General features: G+C 67.3%; 3 protein-coding genes across 4 annotated transcripts in view; 2 read left to right on the top strand and 1 right to left on the bottom strand.

Moving 5' to 3' along the window:
- AKT2 (AKT serine/threonine kinase 2) overlaps nt 1-4,689 on the top strand; it is a 30,908-nt gene extending 26,219 nt beyond the window's left edge. For both annotated transcript variants that reach the window (XM_034792187.1, XM_034792188.1), the window contains exon 14: nt 449-4,689. In XM_034792187.1, coding sequence (XP_034648078.1) covers nt 449-528 — 80 coding nt within the window. In that variant the 3' untranslated portion in view covers nt 529-4,689. The remainder of the gene's footprint in view (nt 1-448) is intronic.
- A 5,688-nt stretch (nt 4,690-10,377) lies between these two features.
- On the top strand, nt 10,378-12,965 carry MAP3K10 (mitogen-activated protein kinase kinase kinase 10). Its single transcript, XM_034792198.1, has 3 exons — nt 10,378-10,517; nt 10,974-11,480; nt 12,275-12,965. Exons 1-3 carry the CDS (start codon nt 10,484-10,486, stop codon nt 12,643-12,645), a joined length of 912 nt encoding a protein of 303 aa, XP_034648089.1. The 5' UTR covers nt 10,378-10,483; the 3' UTR covers nt 12,646-12,965.
- A 2,283-nt stretch (nt 12,966-15,248) lies between these two features.
- Nucleotides 15,249-18,094, bottom strand: TTC9B (tetratricopeptide repeat domain 9B). The gene is made up of 3 exons (XM_034792201.1): nt 17,624-18,094; nt 16,096-16,278; nt 15,249-15,683 (listed from the first exon to the last, which is right to left on the bottom strand). Exons 1-3 carry the CDS (start codon nt 17,928-17,930, stop codon nt 15,595-15,597), a joined length of 579 nt encoding a protein of 192 aa, XP_034648092.1. The 5' UTR covers nt 17,931-18,094; the 3' UTR covers nt 15,249-15,594.
- Nucleotides 18,095-18,240: the final 146 nt, after the last annotated feature.

The raw sequence follows: 18,240 nt of genomic DNA, 5'->3' as shown, positions 1-18,240 counted from the left end.
GCGGGGCCAGGGCTTGCGCGGGGCTGTACGCTGAGTGGCCAATGTCTGTGGAGGGATGTCGGCTGAAAGACCCCAAGACGCAGGGTTTGATCACACATACTCTGGGAGCACTCACAAGGACCGGCCCAGGTCCGGGGCCTTGTATTGTTGAGACACGCAGCGAGAGCCGCTCGTGGAGGGAGAAGGGAAAGGTGGTCCCCAGTGTAGACTGGGACCCGAGCGGGCCCCCAGTTTTCTCTTGGTGGGAAGGAGGTGGAGATAACACCACGTAGCCCAACTCCTGGGCATCTCGGGTTGCACAGGCACTCTGGCGGCCTTTGTGGAAGCACCCAAGGGGTTTAGGAGCATGAGCCCTGTTGAAGGCCACCTGGGCGCTGTGCTTCCAACTCCCTGTGGTGCTTGGAGCCCCCCCCATCCCCCAATAAGCCGCTTCTCTCTCTGGCTGCAGATGACAGCATGGACTCCCTGGAGGCCGATCAGCGGACGCACTTCCCCCAGTTCTCCTACTCCGCCAGCATCCGAGAATAGGCGGCGGCCGGCAGAGACTTGGGCTCCGAGCACAGGAGACCTGGTTGGTTTTGTTCCTGGGATTTCTCTCCAGCAATCTGGTCACACACTAGCCCGGCCCCCCGGACGTGCAGGGGCAGCCCCAGCTGTTTGAAACTCTGCCAGTTTGGCATCGCACGGCCGGGCGGGGAGCCGCCTGGAAAGGAAGGAAGTGCTCTTGCTCCGTGGCTCTGAGCAGCTCCGAGCCCTGGCTGGTTCAGTCCCATGGGGTTGCTTTTATTTTAAACTCCTCAAAGTGCTTACAGCTTTTAAAGACACCCCACCCCACGAGAGAACCCCTCTCGCAGCCTTCCTCCAGCGCCGAGGGCCCCTCGCGGCCTGCGGGCCATAACCTACAACCCAGCTCCGGGGAGAGGTTCGTGGAGAGGAATCCTGTGGAATCAAAACTGACTCGCATTTGCCCGTTCTGTCCAGAGATTTCTGTTGGTTCTGGAGAGCGCCACTGAGTGGCCGTGACGTGACTCGGCCTCTCCGCTGGGACGCTTGGTAACCCTCCGAGCAGGCCGAGAGCCCGGTGGGCTGCTGTTCACTTCATTGCTCCGTTAGCTCGGCTCCGGTGCACAAGGGACGCTGGCTCGCCAGCCCCAAGGTTGGGTTCATGTTCCTGTTTTCTCTTCTGCCTGTTACATCTTGACAGCCCTTCCTCACACCTGCTGGGCAAGGGGCACCGCCAGAGCCGCGTGGATCTCAGCGCGCGGGCGGGAGGGACGGGGAGTCTGCTGGGCACCCGGAGGCCCAGCAGGGCTCCCACAGCACAATAGCACTAAGGAAGAAGCCGGCTCTTTCCACGGGAAGTGACGTGTCAGGACGGGCGGGGTTCTTGCCGGGGAAAGCCGGCCCCAGCCCCCGGCGGTACCTGTGTACAACGCGCACAGTTGTAAAAGCAATAACGTTTTTTCTTCAAAGCTGCCTTAAAGCCAGAAGTCGGCGCGCTCGGCGCTGCGGTCAGTTCATGCCCGGCGTGCAGCAGGATTTTATACAGAACAACTGGGCGGCTACTAAACGCTGCAGCGCTTGGCTCCTTCCGCAACTCCTGCGAGCCTCTCGCTCGCCAGCGCAGCCCCCAGACTTTGGGCTAAGCTTTTCCCACGGCGCGCGCCAAAGGCCCCGTTTCCCCAGCAGGACGCACCCTGCACTGTCACTGATGCTGCCGAGGGCTGGGGGGCGCCGCCCTGTCCCACCCAGCGCCAGTGGCTGGGCAGAGTGCATCGGGCGCCGGAGACCGTTCCGAGTCGCGGGAGCTGAGCGCTCTTTCCCCATTGTCACTAGGCTGCCGGCCCCTGGACCCCGCGGGTCAGACTCAAACGCTCTGACACCATCTGCAGCTTTGAGGGGCGGGGGGAGCAGCTGCCTTCTGCTCCTCCTGGCGTCCCAGAGCCCAGCGTGTCTCTGAGCTACGCCTGGGCCGTTAATCGCAGCGAGCCGGCTGCCGTTCTGCCTGGGGTGCAGGTTCCAGCCCCGTTGTGCGGGTGAGGCGCCCTCAGGGCACGTGGCGGGGGACCCAGCCGCCGGGGCTTGCTGCAGTTGCTCGGACAGAGAACCTGGCCCACCCAGTTCTTCGGTCAGACACGTTGTGATGGGATATTCTCACCTGCTCTGGTGCCTGAGCCAAGCTGTGTCCCTGGCGTGCGGGGTCTTTTTCCCCAAGGTTTTCACTTCGGTCAGCCGTTAATTCCGGGGGTTGGTTCCCCACGGTGCGGTTCCCTTGCAGGCAACGGACGCACTGGTGAACGGCTGATGCCCAAGACGCCGCGTGGTTTGGGAACTAGCCGATGAGGTCTGATCTGAGGGATGGGGGGCCAGGGCTCTCGGGTACTCGGCTCTTCGTGCTGGGCAGTCAGGCCCCGGGATTGCCGCGTCGGGGGTTGGCGTACCTACCAGCTCTTAATTTTTAAGCTCTTGAGTATTTCTGCTGCCTTTACCTGTGTCAGAGCCGGCGCCGAACTGCGTCCCGGTCCTCTCCAGCTGCTCCTCGCCGAAGTCTCTGAATTTCTCAGGGAGGGCGAGAGCCTCGTCCCAAGTGCCGGAGCCAGCCGTGCAGCCTGGCTGCGATTTGGGGGAAAGACTTGCCACTGCTCGGCTGCCCCCCTGGAAAGGCGCCCGCGTTTCTGAGCCGCGGGTGGACCGCAGGGCTGGGCCCCCTGTTCGCTGCAGGACCTGGGCTACTCAGTGAGGGGGTCCGCAGGGTTCATACGCCGCAACGTCCCCTTAACCCTCCGTCCCCAGATACGGCTCCAGCGTTGCTCGCACGTGAGTAGTTGGGCTGAATTTGAGGCTCAGGCACTTGGCACTCGGAGCCTTGTGCAGCATTAGCCCGGGGAGGGGACGGGGGGTGGTTCTCGTGCCCTGTCCCAGCCTGTGACGCGCCCCTGGCAATACTGGCGCTGGGGCAGGTTCCCTCTGCTCGTTCAGAGCACGCCGGAGAATCTCGGCAGCGCCGGTCTGTCTCCTCCCTCAGCCCAGGGCTCTGGCGGGGGCCCGCGGAACGGCAGGTGCCCCCGAGCTGCCGGAGCCCCTGGCTGGAGTTCATCTGGGAACAACCCTGCACGTGGGGCCCCAGGCAGAACTCAGGAGCCGGTTTTGTGCCCTGCCTCCGCTGGAGAGAAGCTAGTCTCCCCCTGCGCAGCTGGGCCTGGGGAGAGGGGTCCCCGCCAGGCGCGGGGCTGCCCCCAGGGTCCTAGCAGCAGGTTGATCCCCGTTGTTCCCCCAGGGTTACACAGCTGGGGAGGAAACCCCCGTTTCCCAGTCCGGTGCCTTCAACCTCCCTGGGCTTCCCCAAGCTCTGCGTCAGGCCTGTGCACAAGCGGCCGAGGCCAGTTCTTCGGCGTCCGGGGAGCAGCGCGTCACCCCCGTGCCTGGTCTGCTGGGCCAGCCCCAGGCCGAGCGCACACAGACCGCTGGCTGCCGGGCGGGCGGCGCTGCCCGGGGTGGAGAAGCATTTGCAGATGCTGTCAAAGTGCTTCATTGCTTGGCCTGTGTATTTCACGCCGCATGTGTCAGGGAGCCAGGTGGGACCTTAGCAAAGCTTTAATTTAAAACCCCTATGGCCCCCTGGGTTGCCTGTCTCTGGCCAGATGGCCGGCTCCCCCCCGGGGCGCGGCGCTTTGGGGCGGGTGGCCGGCTCCCCCCGGGGCGCGGCGCTTTGGGGCGGGTGGCCGGCTCCCCCCGGGGCGCGGCGCTTTGGGGCGGGTGGCCGGCTCCCCCCGGGGCGCGGCGCTTTGGGCTGGGTGGCCGGCTCCCCCGGCCGCGGCGCTTTGGCTGTTTCTCGCTGAGCCTTAATGCCCATTTGGCCTTTTGCTTGCTGCTGGAATTTCATGTTGATTCGCCTGGCTCAGGTGCTGGGCTGCTGAGTCCTCCCCTCCCACCAGCACTACTGGGTTTGCTGCCCGTCCGGTGCCCTCCTCTGCCTCACCAAGCGTCAAGGGGTGAAGGGCCACCCCTCCCCGGCTGGCAGGGGCTGTGCCGGGACACGCTTCCCATTGAGCGCTTCTACTCTGCCCTGGTCTGCGGCCCAGCCCGGTGTCCGCCCAGCTTTGAGGATGGACGAACAGCCAGTGGGGCAGGAGCTTTCTCCCCCGGTGGGGCGGTAGGTTTTACTTTCGTGGTGCCGGGAACGTCCCCCCGGGAGCCCCCAATGCGATGGGCACCTCGGACGAATGACGCAGACACTGCAGCTGGCACGGCTCCGCCGGCGGCCCCCGAGCTGACCTGTCACCAGCCTTGGATTGTGAGTGAGAGCTGTGCCATGGCGCTGGGGTGTGCCAGGACCCGTCAGCGGCCCGGCCCCCTTCCCTTCGCCCTCTCGGATGCTTTCCCCGTTTCTGTAGTTGAACAGTTGAGGTGCATTACGTAGACTGACACGTCCTCGTGGGTCTCCCCGACAGCGACGGGGGACAAACTTCTCCAAAGCTGGATTGTGAAGCTTTGAAGCACGCGGCCCGGAGGCCGGCGCTGATACTTGATTCGCTCTGTAAGATAAGGGGTGTGAGTTCGGATGTTCTAGCTTTGCCTAGTACCTGGCAGGTGATGTTCCTGGAGTGTTTTGGTTCTGTAAATCTGTCCACGCCGCGCTCACCTGCGCCCTTGGATTTGTACGGTACAAGCAATAAAACGTTTTTTGGAGCTTTGGGTCCCGTGTGTTGTGTTCTCCCTTACTCCCCCCCCCCCCCCCCCCCCCCCCCGCATCCCGTCGTCGCAGCCGCCCGGTGCTGGGGTTCACCCCCAGGAACTGCCCTCGCTCCAGCCCCGTATCCTGTTGGGCGCGTGCGGCCTGCTGCGGTGGAGACAGGTGCCAGAGACCCGCAACGCTGGAGTGAAAACAGCCTGGGGGCAGCTGATGCCCTGCAGGGCCGGGGCAGTGGCCTCCTTTCCCCGGCTGGCGCCTGCTTGCAGTGTGACACTAGGAAATCCAGGCTCCAGGGCGGAGTCCCAGAGAACCAGGCCCGGCTCCCCCCGGTTCCTTGGGGAGCCCCCGATGTCTGCAAGAGATTCCCCATGTCCTCTGCTCCTAGTGCCTCTGGGTTCTGCAGGGGCCTGGCCTGGCCTGGGGGTAGCCAGGCCCTTGCGCACCTCCATGGGCTTGTGCCCGGTCAGCGACTCACCGGGTCCGAAGGGAGCCCAGCAGCCGGGGCAGGGGGTGGGGCTGGCTCCGGGTGGGGAGTCAGGAGCTGCAACCCACGTTCCTGTGAGCATCTCCTGGCCCCGTCAGGCCGGGCGCCACCCAGACCCCGGCCGAGATCGGGGCCCCATCAGGCCAGGCGCCTCCCAGATACAGTGAGATACAGTCTGGGCCCCTCTGAGGTCCCAGTCTACACACATGGTGGATCCTTTCCCCCATATTACCGAGGGGGAGCTGCGGTCACAGAGAGGCGGGGACCTGACTCATAAGTGTCTGGGGAGACTGTGCCAAAGCTTGAAGGCCGCTTCCTCACCCCCTCCCACAGCGCATGGGGCTGCAGCGTGGCCCTTTCACTCCCTTTCTCTGGGCCTCTCAACCCAACGGGACCCAATCCCCAAATACACACATACACAATGTCTGCCTCGAGGAATGCAGCTGTCTGTGGGGTGAGCTTGGGGCAGGGACCTGTTGTGCTGTGCTGAGATGCAGCCCCCTCTGGGGTGGGGTGCGGTGCAGTGCAGGCGCTGTTTATACGGGGATCCCTTGACCAGCCCTGATATGCAGCCGTCTCTGGCGTGAAACACTGCAACCGTTCAACAGCAGCGTGGAACGGCTGCAAGGAAGCATTCAGATGAAGCTAGGGGCGGTTTACGGAGGCCGAAGGGAATTATTGCCCGGGTTGGATTTTCGCATGGACGTCAGGTTTTAAACCCTCCCCCCACACACACCTTTTGCAAAACAGGCTGTGGGATTTGGGGGAGTGGGCTGGAGGCAGAGGGAGTTTTGCAGCCATGCCCCCTCCCTGCCCTCAGTTCTCTCCTGAGACCCCATACACCCTCGCCCCCTGCCCGGCTTGTCCCGAGGGCCCCCAGCCACGCTGTCCCGGGGCCAGAGCCTGCTGCCCTCGCATCACAATCGACACCTGGGCCTCAGCGGCTCCCCCGGCACAGCCGTATTCGTTCTGCCTTTTAGCCTGGAATAAATTCCTGCTTGACGGGGTGTCAGAGCCGCCCGCCCCCTCCCACGGCCCCGTCACGTGCGAGAGCACAGGCAGCGCCAAGCAGAGCTGCACGAGGCAGCGAACGAGACAGGGTTCACTAGGTGCACTAGAGCTAGGGTGACCAGACAGCAAGTGTGAAAAATCAGGACGGGGGTGGGGGGTAATAGGAGCCTATATAAGAAAAAGACCCACAAAGCGGGATTGTCCCTATAAAATTGGGACATCTGGTCACCCTAATTAGAGCAGCTGCTAGAAACCCCGGCCAAGATCAGGGCCCCAACGCTCCAGGCGCCACCCAGACCCCAGCCGAGATCAGGCCCCGTCGGGCCGGGTGCCGCCCAGACCCCGGCCAAGATCAGGGCCCCTTGGGCTGGGCGCTGCCCAGATCCCAGCCAAGATCAGGGCACCGGGCGCTGCCCAGACCCTGAGCATGAGACAGTCCCTGGCCCTACGATCTCAGTCTAAAGAGACAAGGGAGGATCATTATCCCCGTTTTACAGCTAGGGAAACTGAGGCCCAGGGGGTGGTGGAGACGGACCCAAGGCCACCCAGGGAGTTTGTGGCAGAGGTGGGAACAGAGTCCAACTCCCCTGAGTCTCAGCACAGCACCTTCCCCCCAGGCCCTGCTGCCCCTCTCGCTCTGGCTGCAGATGCGGGACACCTGCTGCCCTGGGGCTGCTTCTCCCATCACAGACTCACAGATGGTGCCCACTCTTGGCCCCGTGCGGTCCGTGGGGGCAGCCCCTTTCAGTGAGACGGCCCTTCTCGGGGGTCCACTCTCTCCCGGGGTCAGGCCCCTCCACCTCCTGGAGCCGCACCTCTCTGAGCCTTAGCACGTCTGTCTCTGCCGTGGGCCCCCTCAGGGAGTCCCCTCGCTCTGGACTCCCGGGGCCTCCACTGCCCGAAGGGGATAATGCCCCCCCCTGCGCCCACCAGCCTGTTCTCTAGACCAGAGCGACTCTCAGCCAGCATGAAACAGGAGGGTTTATTGAGAGTTGAACACAGCACAGGAAACTCTCAGGGCCTCAGGCCTGGCCTCCCTCAGCCCAGCACATCCCAGTCTCTCTGCATCCAGGTGGGCTCTGCCTGCTCCCCCTCTCCAGCCCCGAGCCCCCCTGCCCCCAGCCGGGCATCTGAGATCTCCGGCCCCAGGCCCGGCCTCTGTCCATTGTCTTCTCTCCAGGTAAACAGGGTCATAAACCAGGGCCTCCTCTCCTGCTTCTCCCTCTGGCTGGAACCGGCTGGTTAGGTCACTGGGTCCTCACTCTGCAGCCCATTGTCCGCCCACTGGCCAGAACCGGCTGTGTCTCCTCAGCTGGGCCTCCGGGTCCCCGGGTCGCCAGGTCACCGGTCGCTGGGGTATCCATCCTCCCGGCCATCGGCTGGGTCCCCAAGTCCTCTCTCCGGTCCTCTGCAAAACACACTCCCTCTCCCCTCACCTCGTTAAACCAGTAACACCCAGGGAAACTGAGTCCCACCCCCTCCGCATGCAACCCACTGGAAAACACGGAAACCCCTCACTTCATCACACCCACAAATACTGTTCTCAAGGATTTCTGCCCCTCACTCCTGACCCGCAGCCCCCTGCTAGCCCAGCCCTGCTCTGCCGGTGCCCCTCACTCCCGACCCGCAGCCCCCTGCTAGCCCAGCCCTGCTCTGCCGGTGCCCCTCACTCCCAACCCGCAGACCCTCATTTTATTCATGGGTCTGCCCTTGTTCGGGCTGGAACGGCCGGGTGCAAAGGGAACTCTGCAAAGGGAAGAAACGCGCCCCGCTGGACTGCGCTGGGCTGGGCCGGGCCACGGGCTTTTCCCAACCCTGCCGCATCCCAGGACCTCGTGCCCCCCTCCTGGGGCGCAATGAACAGATTCAGTCCCTGGGAAGGGACCCTCCTCTCCCCGCATCCCCCTCCCTTCAGCCGTCTGGGGGGGGTGAGCTCTGATGGGCCCAGCCCGGCTCAATCCCGCCCCACCCCCGGCCTGAGCCAATGGCTGGCACTAACCTGGGCTGAGATGCACCAATAGCGCCTGGGGCCCCCACCTGGCCCCTAACGAAGCGTTAATTAGCAGGGCCAGGCCAGGCCCACAGCCCTTAGATGGTGCCTTTCCCACCCTGTCCCCAGCTGTGCCGGGGCCTCTCTCAGGCAGGATGATGTGGGCTGCACTGGGCCAACCCCCCAAGTACCATGAGCTGAGAGCCTGGCCCCCCCAGCAGAGAATGGTACCAGGACAAGGCCCCCACGGGACCAGCCTGGGGGGCTGCTAAAGGCCCCTGAGCTCCAGCTGCCCCCCTGCTCTTGGGGGGCTCCCTTGGTACCCCAGGACCCACCCCTGGGAAATTCCTTCTCCAGTAGCCCTGTGGGCCAGGTGGGGGCTGGTACATGGGGGAGGGGGTCTCCCTCCCCAGTGAGTCAGGCTGGGCTCTTGGCCTAGCCCCACAGAAAGTCCCACCCCTCCTTGCCCATTCCAGGTTTTCTGGGCCCAGACGCCTGGGTCCTGAGCACTTGCTGGGGTGGGGGCAGCCTGGGCCCATAACAAGCTCCCCCCCCCCCCAAAAGCTGGGTCTGGAACCCAGGAGTCCTGAGCCGGCCTTCTCCTGGGGCTGCACTGTGGGGTGCAGGTGCCTGTGGGGGCAGCGACCTCCAGGCCAAACTCCGGCTCCCAGGCCCCATGGCGCTCCCCTAGGGGGCGTTGTGGGGTCCAGGAATTCCCCCCCATGATGGGGTCACCCCCTGACCCCTAAGTCTCTCAGCAGTTGCAGGCAGAAGAGAAACGGGAGCCGCTGAAAAGCAAGAACAAGGGCCCTGGTGGGGACAAGGGGTCCAGGAAGGTGAGTTTGGAGCCCTGGGGCGGTGGGGGGGTCCGTTCGCTGTCTGTACAGCGCCCGGCACCCACTGCCCTGAGGCCTGCAGCCTTGAGAGCAGCCGGACGGGCCCTGAGGTGACTGAGCGTGGCTCCCAGCTCTGCTACTGCCACCCTGGACCTGCCCCACATCTGTACCTCGGTTTCCCCACCTGTCCCATGGGAAGAAGGAGCCTTCCTCTGCCTGTGCAGACTGGGAGCTCTGTGGGGCAGGGCCCTGATCTTGGTCGGGGTCTGAGCAGCGCTACCATAATGCACCTAATAGGCAGGCATTGTCCAATCTCGGACCGTGCAGGGACGGGTCACAGCGGCTTGGAGGGGTCCCCCATGGGGGGCAGGAGGAAGTGTCTAGGGAGGCCCCCAGTTGGGCCAGCCCAGCCGTAGGGGACAGCAGGGGCTTGGGGCATGTGCCTCTGGCCAGTTGCTGCGCTCCTGGGGGGCAGATGTCGAGGCCTGGGCCGCGCCTGGGGGGCGGATCCCGGCAGTGTCTTGGGTTGTCGGCCAGGACGCCGGGGTCCTTCTCCTAACGCCCCCAGTGCTCACCACTCCCCTCCCCCAGGGCTGAGGGGCCTGGCTCTGTGTGGGGCTGCCAGGTGGGAGTGCCAGGCTCCGGAGGCGGGGGGCTCGGGGTCCCAGACCCGTCATCCTAGGGTGGCTGGTTCCCCCTGTGGCAGCTGGGCACTGACGGGCGTGGGGGTGTTCTCAGCTCTCCGCCCAGGGCCCGCTGTCCCTGGGGGCTGCCAGCCCCAGAGGGGCCCCTCCCCCGGTGGGCTGTTTGGGGGTGCGGGGCCGGTGCCAGCTCCCCGCCCACACCCTCTCTCTTGCAGAAGAAGCCGCAGGGCAGCCGGGTCCGAGAGGCGGCGCTAGAGAAAGCGGCAGCCGTTTGCCCCAGGGTCCCGGCGAACCCCATCCCGCAGAGAGGTAGGGGCCTGGCCAGAGGGGTTGGGCTGTGGGGCGGGAGGCTGGGGGCCCAGGGTGCAACCATCCAGTGCCAGCCCCACAGCCACGGGAGCTGCACACCAGGCAGCCCACAATGCGCCTGCCTCTGGGGTGGAGGGGCCGTTGGGGAGCCCCACAGCAGTGGGATCAAGGGGCCAGGACCCCCGAGGGAAGGAGCCTAGGGCCTGAGAAGCCGTGAGCGAAAAGTTCATTAGCCCCTNGGGGGGAGGTCAGGGCGGGGGCTGCGGGTCGGGAGTGAGGGGCACCGGCAGGGCTGGGGGGAGGTCAGGGCGGGGGCTGCGGGTCGGGAGTGAGGGGCACCGGCAGGGCTGGGGGGAGGTCAGGGCGGGGGCTGCGGGTCGGGAGTGAGGGGCACCGGCGGGGGGCTCCGGAGCCGTCTCACGGTCTCTCCGGTGCAGGCTGAAGGCGCTGGGCGAGGGCAGCAAGCAGTGGTCGTCCAGCGCCCCCAACCTGGGCAAGTCCCCGAAACGCGCCCCCATGACTGGGGGCTTCGCCAGCCTGACGGAGATGGGTACGTGCTGCCCGCGCCTATGGGGGGGCCAGGTCCCAAGGCGGGGTGGGGGCATGTCCTGGGGGGGGCAGCGGGGCGGCTTGGTACCTCCAGCAGTGGGGCGAGGGTCTGTGTTAGCCACCCCCCAGACCAGCACCCTGGAGCCCGGCTGTCTTAGAGGCCTCAGGGCAAGGAGCCCAGTGCCCCACATGGGATCCCAGGGGCCCCGAAGCAGGGAGCTCGGGGGGGCCAAGGCCTGGCTGGAGGGGCCCCGAAGCAGGGAGCTGGGGGGGCCAAGGCCCGGTGGGAGGGGCCCCGAAGCAGGGAGATGGGGGGGGGCAAGGCCCGGTGGGAGGGACCCCGAAGCAGGGAGATGGGGGGCCAAGGCCCGGCGGGAGGGGCCCATGGGAAGGGCTGGGGGTCGCTGAGCCCCCCCCCCCGGCGCTGATCCCTGTCCGTCTGTCTGTCTCTCCCCAGAGGAGTACGTGGAGGTGGAAGGCAGCACCCCCCAGTCCCCGGCTGAGCTGCCCCCCGGCAGGGCCGGGCCCCACAAGCGCAGCGCCTTGGCTCTCCTGGGCTGTGCCTCCGTCCTGGCCTCGGTGGCACTGGGCAGCGACCTGCTGGAACTGGGCCGGGAGCAGGTGGGGGGGCCGTGCCCACGGGGGGGCCGCGCCCAGGGGCCCCCCAGCTCCGTCACGCTGCTCTCGCTCTCCTCCCTCTCCGACTGCAACTCCACCAAGTCCCTGCTGCCCTCGGACGAGGAGCCGCCCGCCCCGGCCCCCGGCCCCCCGGCCTCCCCCCTCGGCGCCCCCCCCGCCCACAACCCCCTGCTGGACCTCCGGGCCGAGAGCTTCAAGAGGGACCCGCGCCAGTCGCTGACGCCCACCCACGTGACGGCCGCCCAGGCACTGCCCCGCGGGCACCGGCGAACGCCCTCGGACGGGGCCCTGCGCCCGCCCGGCCAGCAGGGGGCGCCCGGGGCAGGTGAGTGGGGGGACCGGGCTGCCCCCCCCCCCAGCACAGGGTAACACCGGTGTCGCCCTCCCCTGCGCCCCCCCAGCCCTTCCCTGCACCAACCCGACCCCCCTCCTCCCCCACAGTCCCCCACGGCCCACATGACCCCCCTCCTCACCCCCCAGCCCCTCCCTGCTCCCACCCGATCCCCCTCCTCACCCGCGGCCCCCCCAGGCCAGGCCAACCCCCTCCTCACCCCCAGCCCCTCCCTGATCCCCACCCCAACCCAACTCCCTCCTCCCCCCAGCCCCTCCCTGCCCCATCCAACCCCCTCTCCCCAACCCCCTCCTCATCCCCCAGCCCCTCCCTGACCCCATCCAACCCCTTCCTCACCCCCACAGCCCTTTCCTGACCCCCAGCCCCCTCTCTGACCTGCCCATCCCTGCATCTATCACACCCACTCCCCCTCACAGCTCACCAGCCTGTCGGAGTCCCCAGCTCCCACCTCCCAGGTCCTGGGCTGTTCTGGGGTCCCTGGGCCCTCATTTCTCATGCCCCCCCCAACCCCCTAGGCCCCACTCCCCCTGCCAGAGCCAGGGGTCGAACCCAGGAGTCCGGGCTCCCCGCTCCCCATAGAGGGCCTGGGGGGATGTCTGGGGAGTGGTGTGGGAGGAGGGGTGGAAGCTGTGTGAGAAGTTGGGGCTGTGAGGTGGAGGGAGGGGGGCCCATGGTTCAGGGGAACTTTGTGGCGGGGACTGGGGGGGAGGCTAATGGACTGCAGTTGCCCAGGCCATCTAAGATGGTTTGTTCCCCCCTCCCCACAGGCTCCCAGGAGACCCTGGACCCCCCCACGCTCTTCCCGCCCCCGTCGCGCCGCAGGCCCCCCGAAAAGGAACCGACCGTGGAGCGCCCCAAGACCCTGGAGTTCGCGCCCCGGCCCCGCCCCTCTCCCGCCCGCTCCCGCATCGACCCCTGGAAACTCGTCTCCTTCGGACGGACTCACCGCTCGTCCCCGGGCAGCGGGTGCGAGACGCAGGGGGAGCTGGGCGGAGGCGGGGGGGAGCGGCCGGACCCCCCCAGCGCCCGCCAGACGCTACTGGACATAGACATGGAGGGGCAGAGCAAGGACAGCACAGTGCCGCTCTGCGGGGGGGCACCGCACGCCGACAGCCTGGATGCTGACATGTCCCACTGACCTCCCAGAGCCCAGGGCACCTCCCATGAATGTACACCCCCCACAGCCGGCGGGGGGCACCAGGCCTACCTGTGGGGGGCCCTCGTGGATGGACCAGCCTCTTTACTCTGCGCCTACCACCATCCCCCACCCTCAGCGGGCTGAGATCCCACCGCACCCACCAACCGCTCCACAGGCTCTGCTGTGGGAGAAGCTGCTGCCCCCGAGGAGCGGGGTTGGGAAGGGAATGGTGGGGGGAGGGGAGCATGTGTATTTATTGATGGGGGAGGTTAAGGACCCCCCCACACCCCTATTTAAATTCCATGTGGTGTTTGTAAAAAAAAAAAAAAAAAAAGAAAAGAAAAGAAAGAAAGGTTTAAAAAAAATGAATCGTTCTGAGCCAGCAGGGGGCGCTTGTCCCCCGTGACGCATTCATTAACGCGGCATTTCCAGGGCCCGTTGTTCCTGCAGCTGAGACCGCAAATGCTTCCAGGGACCCCCCTTCACCTGGCTGCAGCCACCTCTGGGGTCGGGCATGGGGCCTGTTCAGACAGGGACCCGGCTGGCCCATTCTCCCCTTCTGTACCTGCTGGCCCCCAGCGGTGGGAAGGGAACCCAGGAGTCCGGTGACAGGGACTGAGGGGGGTGGCATGGGGGAGGGGGTTATGGCCCCCTCAGCTTTGCGGCTGGTGTTTAGAGGCTGGTTTGCGCCCAGGGCAGGGAGCCTGATCCGGGGCGAGAGCAGGGTGAGGGGACCGCCTTTGACAACGTTCCCCCAGAGGGGCCGGGCTGGGACGCAGGACACCTGGGTTCAGTGCCCAGCGCTGCCCCTGCACATCCTGTGCCAGCCCCTGCACCCAGGGGCCGCGCCACGGCCCTGATCCTGCGGAGAGTGGGGCAGGGCCGCCCAGAGGAGTCAGGGGGTCTGGGGCAAAGCAACTTCCATAAAAAAAAAGTTGCAATATTATAGAATACTATATTCTCGTGGGGGCCCCTGCGGGGCAAATTGCCCCTCGCTCTGGGCAGCCCTGGAGCGGGGCCTGACTAAACCCTGACGCCACCGGCACTGGGCCCAGGCCAGGGCAGCCGTGCCCCCAAAGCCCCAGTGCCACCTGGCCCCGTGGGATCGGCCAGGAGAGCAGCCCCCCCCTTGGGCGCTTGCTGCTGCGTCCTGATTCCGGAGGGATCACCCCCAAGGCCCCCCCCCCCCCCCCCCCCGACCCCAACAATTACCAGCATCTGGGCCTGCTGCAGTACTGCCCATGGCCGCGAGGGGGGGCAGGGCCCCCACAATCCCACCTGCCAGGGAGTCCTGGCTCCCACTCCCCTCCCAGAGAACCCAGGCGTCCGGGCTCCCAGCCCCCCCCCCCCCCCTCCCGAGCTGGGGAGAGAACCCAGGAGTCCTGGCTCCCTCTCCCCTCTGCTTGTGGGGGGGGGTGGACGCTTTAGATTCCATCTCAGCTGTGTTGCCATGGTTACCATAGTGTGACAACAGCATCACAGCTGATTGGCTGGACGCAGAAGAGCTCCCGCCCCCCCATGCCCCCGCCTCCCCCCCTCCCCAGTCCTCGCCCCGGGCTGGGCCCTGCTGGGAAATGCAGCATCTCCCCCTCCGCCCCCAGGGCCCGACCCCTCCCTTCTGGGGGGCTGCCATGGGGTAGGGGGGTGGGGCGGGGAGCCAGGACTCCTGGGTTCAACGCCTGGCTCTGCCCGGCTGCCCCACACGCTGGGGGCGGCTGCCCCTGGGCTGGCCTGTCTGGCAGTGCCCAGCCCCACGGGGACCTTTTCGTTTCCCTAGGGTACGATTGGGAGCTGAGCTGCCCAGCTCCGGGACAGGGTCACCCCCAGCTGCCCCCCGGCTCGGCTGGACCCCCCAGGGGTGCACACCCCACACGTGGAGCCAGGCGCAGGGCGGGGCGAAGGAATCGAGGGCCTGAGGCCTGACCCACACACTCGCCCCCCACAGCAGGCTCTCAGCAGACTCAGGCAAACCCCAGGCCAGCACCCTGGGGCCAAGGCCCACGACGCTGAGACGCTGCCGGCCTGGTAGGCAGGGGCATCTTCACGGGGCCCCCCAGCCACACCACCACAGCAGCCCCCACCCCTCCCCTTCGGCTGCAGGAGCCCCCCCCAGAACAGAAATAAAGGGACAAGAGAAAATCAACATGGTTTTTATAGCATCGACCCAGGGGACAGTGGGGGGGAATAAATAAACCTTCAACAAGAAATCACAGAATCCCGCAAGGTGCCAGGGAGTCCACGCCCCCCCCCCATCGGTGCCCCCCCCGCAGGGCCCATGTCGCTCCCGGCAGGGGCCCAGCTGCTCTACACTGGTCCTTGGTCACAGTTGGGGGGCTGCTGGGAAGGGGGGGGCTCTTCTGTAGGCCCCCCCCCAGGCCCTGGGATCCCGCACAGCCCGTGTTGGGGGGCGGGGGGCACCCCTGACATGGAGCTGGTTCCCCAGCGGGGGGACGCAGGGGGGCAGGGAGGGAAACGAGTCCAGGGCCCCACGGCGTGCTGTGAAATTGGGGGGTTGCCCAAAGCCCCTTGGAGGGGGCAGCAGCCAGCAGTGGGGGGGGGGCACAGCCGCTCTGCCCCCTGCCCCCAGGAAACCACAGGGGACAATTTGCTTGATGCTATGGGGTCGATTTATCCCCACACCAGAGTTGGGGGGGGGGGAAAGAAGCCGCCCCCCCCAGCGCTGGCTAGAGCAGGCCGCAGGCTGCTGCTGTGGGCCTGGGGGGGGGTCACTCCAGCAGCTGGGGCAGGAAGCCCCCCCCCCGGCATCACTGTGGGGGCTAGAAGTGGGCCGGGGTCATTGTGCGTGTAGGACTCACCCCCCCCCAGTGCTCCCCCCAGCCACCTCCTCGCAAGGGGGAGGAAACGGCTGAAAGGAGAAAGCTGGACAGCGAGTGTCGCCCCCGGGGGCTCGTGGGGGGCCGGGCCCGGCGTGGGGGGAGCCCCCCGGCCCTACGCAATCAGCTCCTTGTAGCCGGCCCGCTGCCCACAGCGGAGAATCTTCAGCTCCGTCAGCTGGATATAGCGCACCACGTTGGTGTCTGGGGAGAGAGCACAGGGTGAAACTCGCACTGAGCCCCACAGCGCCCCATCCTGCCCCACAGTGCCCCCTGCTGCCCTGCTCCCTGCCCCACAGCGCCCCCTGCTGCCCCATCCTGCCCCACAGCGCCCCATCCTGCCCTGCTCCCTGCCCCACAGCGCCCCCTAGCGCCCCATCCTGCCCCACAGCGCCCCCTGCTGCCCCGCTCCCTGCCCCACAGCGCCCCCCTGCTGCCCTGATTCACAGTACCCCCTAGCGCCCCATGGGGCCAGCCCTGCCTGCTGGGGGAGAGCGCCCCCTGCTGAGCCCCACCCCGCCCCGTGCAGCACAGCACCCCCTAGTGCCGAAGCAGGACATAGGCCATGCACGGCCCTTGCTCTGGCCCCTCGGCATGGGGCGAAGCCGCCTCTCACCTGCGGGCTCCCGGCTCTTGGCCTCCTTCAGGTAGAGCAGGGCGCGGGCGTAGTCGCCGAGGTGGTAGGAGGCGATGCCCGCCCGGTACGTGGCTTTGAAGTTGCTGCGTTGTTTCTCCAGCACTTTCAGGCAGTATTCCCGCACCCGCTCGTAGTTCACCAGCTCCGACTGCAGCAGGCAGGCTGGGGGCAGAGGGGCCGTCAGTGGGGCTGGGGACGTGACGCCCACCCCCTGGCCGCTGCGCGGCCGGGACCCAGGAGGGCAGAGAGTTCAAGGGGCCAGCGCTGCGCTTTGAGATCCCTGGTGGGGCGGGGCTGCCCCCCCCGCCACTCTCCTGCCCCACAGCTCTGCCCCCTGGTCTGGCTTTGGAGTTCAGCTGCCAACCCAGCAGCACGTGCAGGCACCTGCTGTGCCAGGCGCTGCCCAGCCCCGGGCCAAGACCAGCCCCTAACCCCCAACCTACAGCCCCCTGCTTCCCCCGGCCTGGGCTCCCCGCACAGCCCTGCCAGTGCCCCTCACTCCCGACCCGCAGCCCCCTGCTAGCCCAGCCCTGCCGGTGCCCCTCACTCCCGACCCGCAGCCCCCTGCTCCCCCCAGCTCTGCCGGTGCCCCTCACTCCCAACCCGCAGCCCCTGCCAGCCCAGCCCTGCCCCCCCACAGCCCTGCCAGTGCCCCTCACTCCCGACCCGCAGCCCCCTGCTCCCCCCAGCTCTGCCGGTGCCCCTCACTCCCAACCCGCAGCCCCTGCCAGCCCAGCCCTGCCCCCCCACAGCCCTGCCAGTGCCCCTCACTCCCGACCCGCAGCCCCCTGCTCCCCCCAGCTCTGCCGGTGCCCCTCACTCCCAACCCGCAGCCCCTGCCAGCCCAGCCCTGCCCCCCCACAGCCCTGCCAGTGCCCCTCACTCCCGACCCGCAGCCCCCTGCTCCCCCCAGCTCTGCNACGACAGCTTGACGGGTAGGTGCCGGCCGGGGGGGGCGGGGGCTGTGCGTTTACATTCCCTCGCCTGTCACTTGGCAGAGACACCGTGTGGGGGGGAGGACACCCCCCCACAGCCCTGCCAGTGCCCCTCACTCCCGACCCACAGCCCCTGCTTCCCCCGTGTCATATGGACCCAATCCTCAGCCGGGCTCCAGGGCCACCTCCGGACTGACCCCAGCGGCACAGCCCTCACCTGGGCCCTGCCCAGCAATGCACAGTGCGTCTCAAAAGCACCAGGTACCAGCCCCACTGAGCAGCCCCCGTTAACGCCACTGCTGCAGTGACACCCTAGCCCCATCACAGGCAGGAGTGACTCCGGATTGACCTCAGCGGGGGAGAGGGGTGGCTGGGATCGGAACCAGCCCTGACCCATCGCAAGCAGGAGTGACTCCAGATTGACCTGGGGCGGGGGCACTGGGATCTGAATCCGGCACCATGTCTGCTGCCTGGCAGTGGGGGGGGTGTCCTCCCCCCACACGGTGTCTCTGCCAAGTGACAGGCGAGGGAATGTAAACGCACAGCCCCCGCCCCCCCCGGCCGGCACCTACCCGTCAAGCTGTCGTAACACTCGACCTCGGTGCTCTCCACCAGCCGCAGCTGCTCCTCGGTCAGCGGGCAGCGCCCCGGGCCCGGCGGGCTCTGCTCCGGGCTGCCTGCCCCGGCCCGGCCCTGCACCCCCTTGAGCTGCAGTAGGGCGCGGTGGTATTTCCCGATGGCCTCCCGGAATTTCTTCTCCTTGTAGCAGCGGTTCCCCTCCACCTTGAACTCCACGGCCTTCTGGATCTCGCTCTCCGCGGCGGCCCCCTCGGCGCGGGCCCGGGGCCCCCCGCCAGCCCCCTGGCCCGGCTCCTCCATGGCCCCGCTCAGAGGCAGCGAGCCATGCGGGGCGGGGGGGGAAGCCGGGCTCCGCAGGCCGAGCCGAGCATAGAGCGGTCGGGGCGCTGGGGGGGCCCTGGCCAGGCCGCGACTCAGGCGGGGGTGGGGGGAGCAGCGAGGAGGACGCGCTGGCTGGCTCTGCAGCAACAGCACCGGGAAAGCTTCCCCAGATGCATTGTGGGAATATCCCGCCGCATCGCAGCAGCACTGACCTTAAATGTCTCCGTTAAAAAGCCAGGAGTCCCTTTCGGTGGGGGGGGGGGGGGGGGGGCACCGCCCCAAAAAGGGA

This window comes from Trachemys scripta, chromosome 16 (assembly GCF_013100865.1).
Source record: "Trachemys scripta elegans isolate TJP31775 chromosome 16, CAS_Tse_1.0, whole genome shotgun sequence".
Classification (NCBI taxonomy): domain Eukaryota; kingdom Metazoa; phylum Chordata; order Testudines; family Emydidae; genus Trachemys; species Trachemys scripta.
This window is presented reverse-complemented; position numbering and strand designations above follow the sequence as displayed.

Bases quoted from the DNA above. Each gene is read 5' to 3' on its own strand.
- MAP3K10 (XM_034792198.1), top strand. From the start codon at position 10,484: ATGACTGGGGGCTTCGCCAGCCTGACGGAGATGG. The intron at 10,518-10,973 runs GTACGTGCTGCC...GTCTCTCCCCAG, and splicing joins CGCCAGCCTGACGGAGATGG to AGGAGTACGTGGAGGTGGAA. The intron at 11,481-12,274 runs GTGAGTGGGGGG...CCCTCCCCACAG, and splicing joins GCAGGGGGCGCCCGGGGCAG to GCTCCCAGGAGACCCTGGAC.
- TTC9B (XM_034792201.1), bottom strand. From the start codon at position 17,930: ATGGAGGAGCCGGGCCAGGGGGCTGGCGGGGGGCCCCGGGCCCGCGCC. The intron at 16,279-17,623 runs GTAGGTGCCGGC...CTCTGCCCCCAG, and splicing joins GTGTTACGACAGCTTGACGG to CCTGCCTGCTGCAGTCGGAG. The intron at 15,684-16,095 runs GTGAGAGGCGGC...CTCTCTCCCCAG, and splicing joins CAAGAGCCGGGAGCCCGCAG to ACACCAACGTGGTGCGCTAT.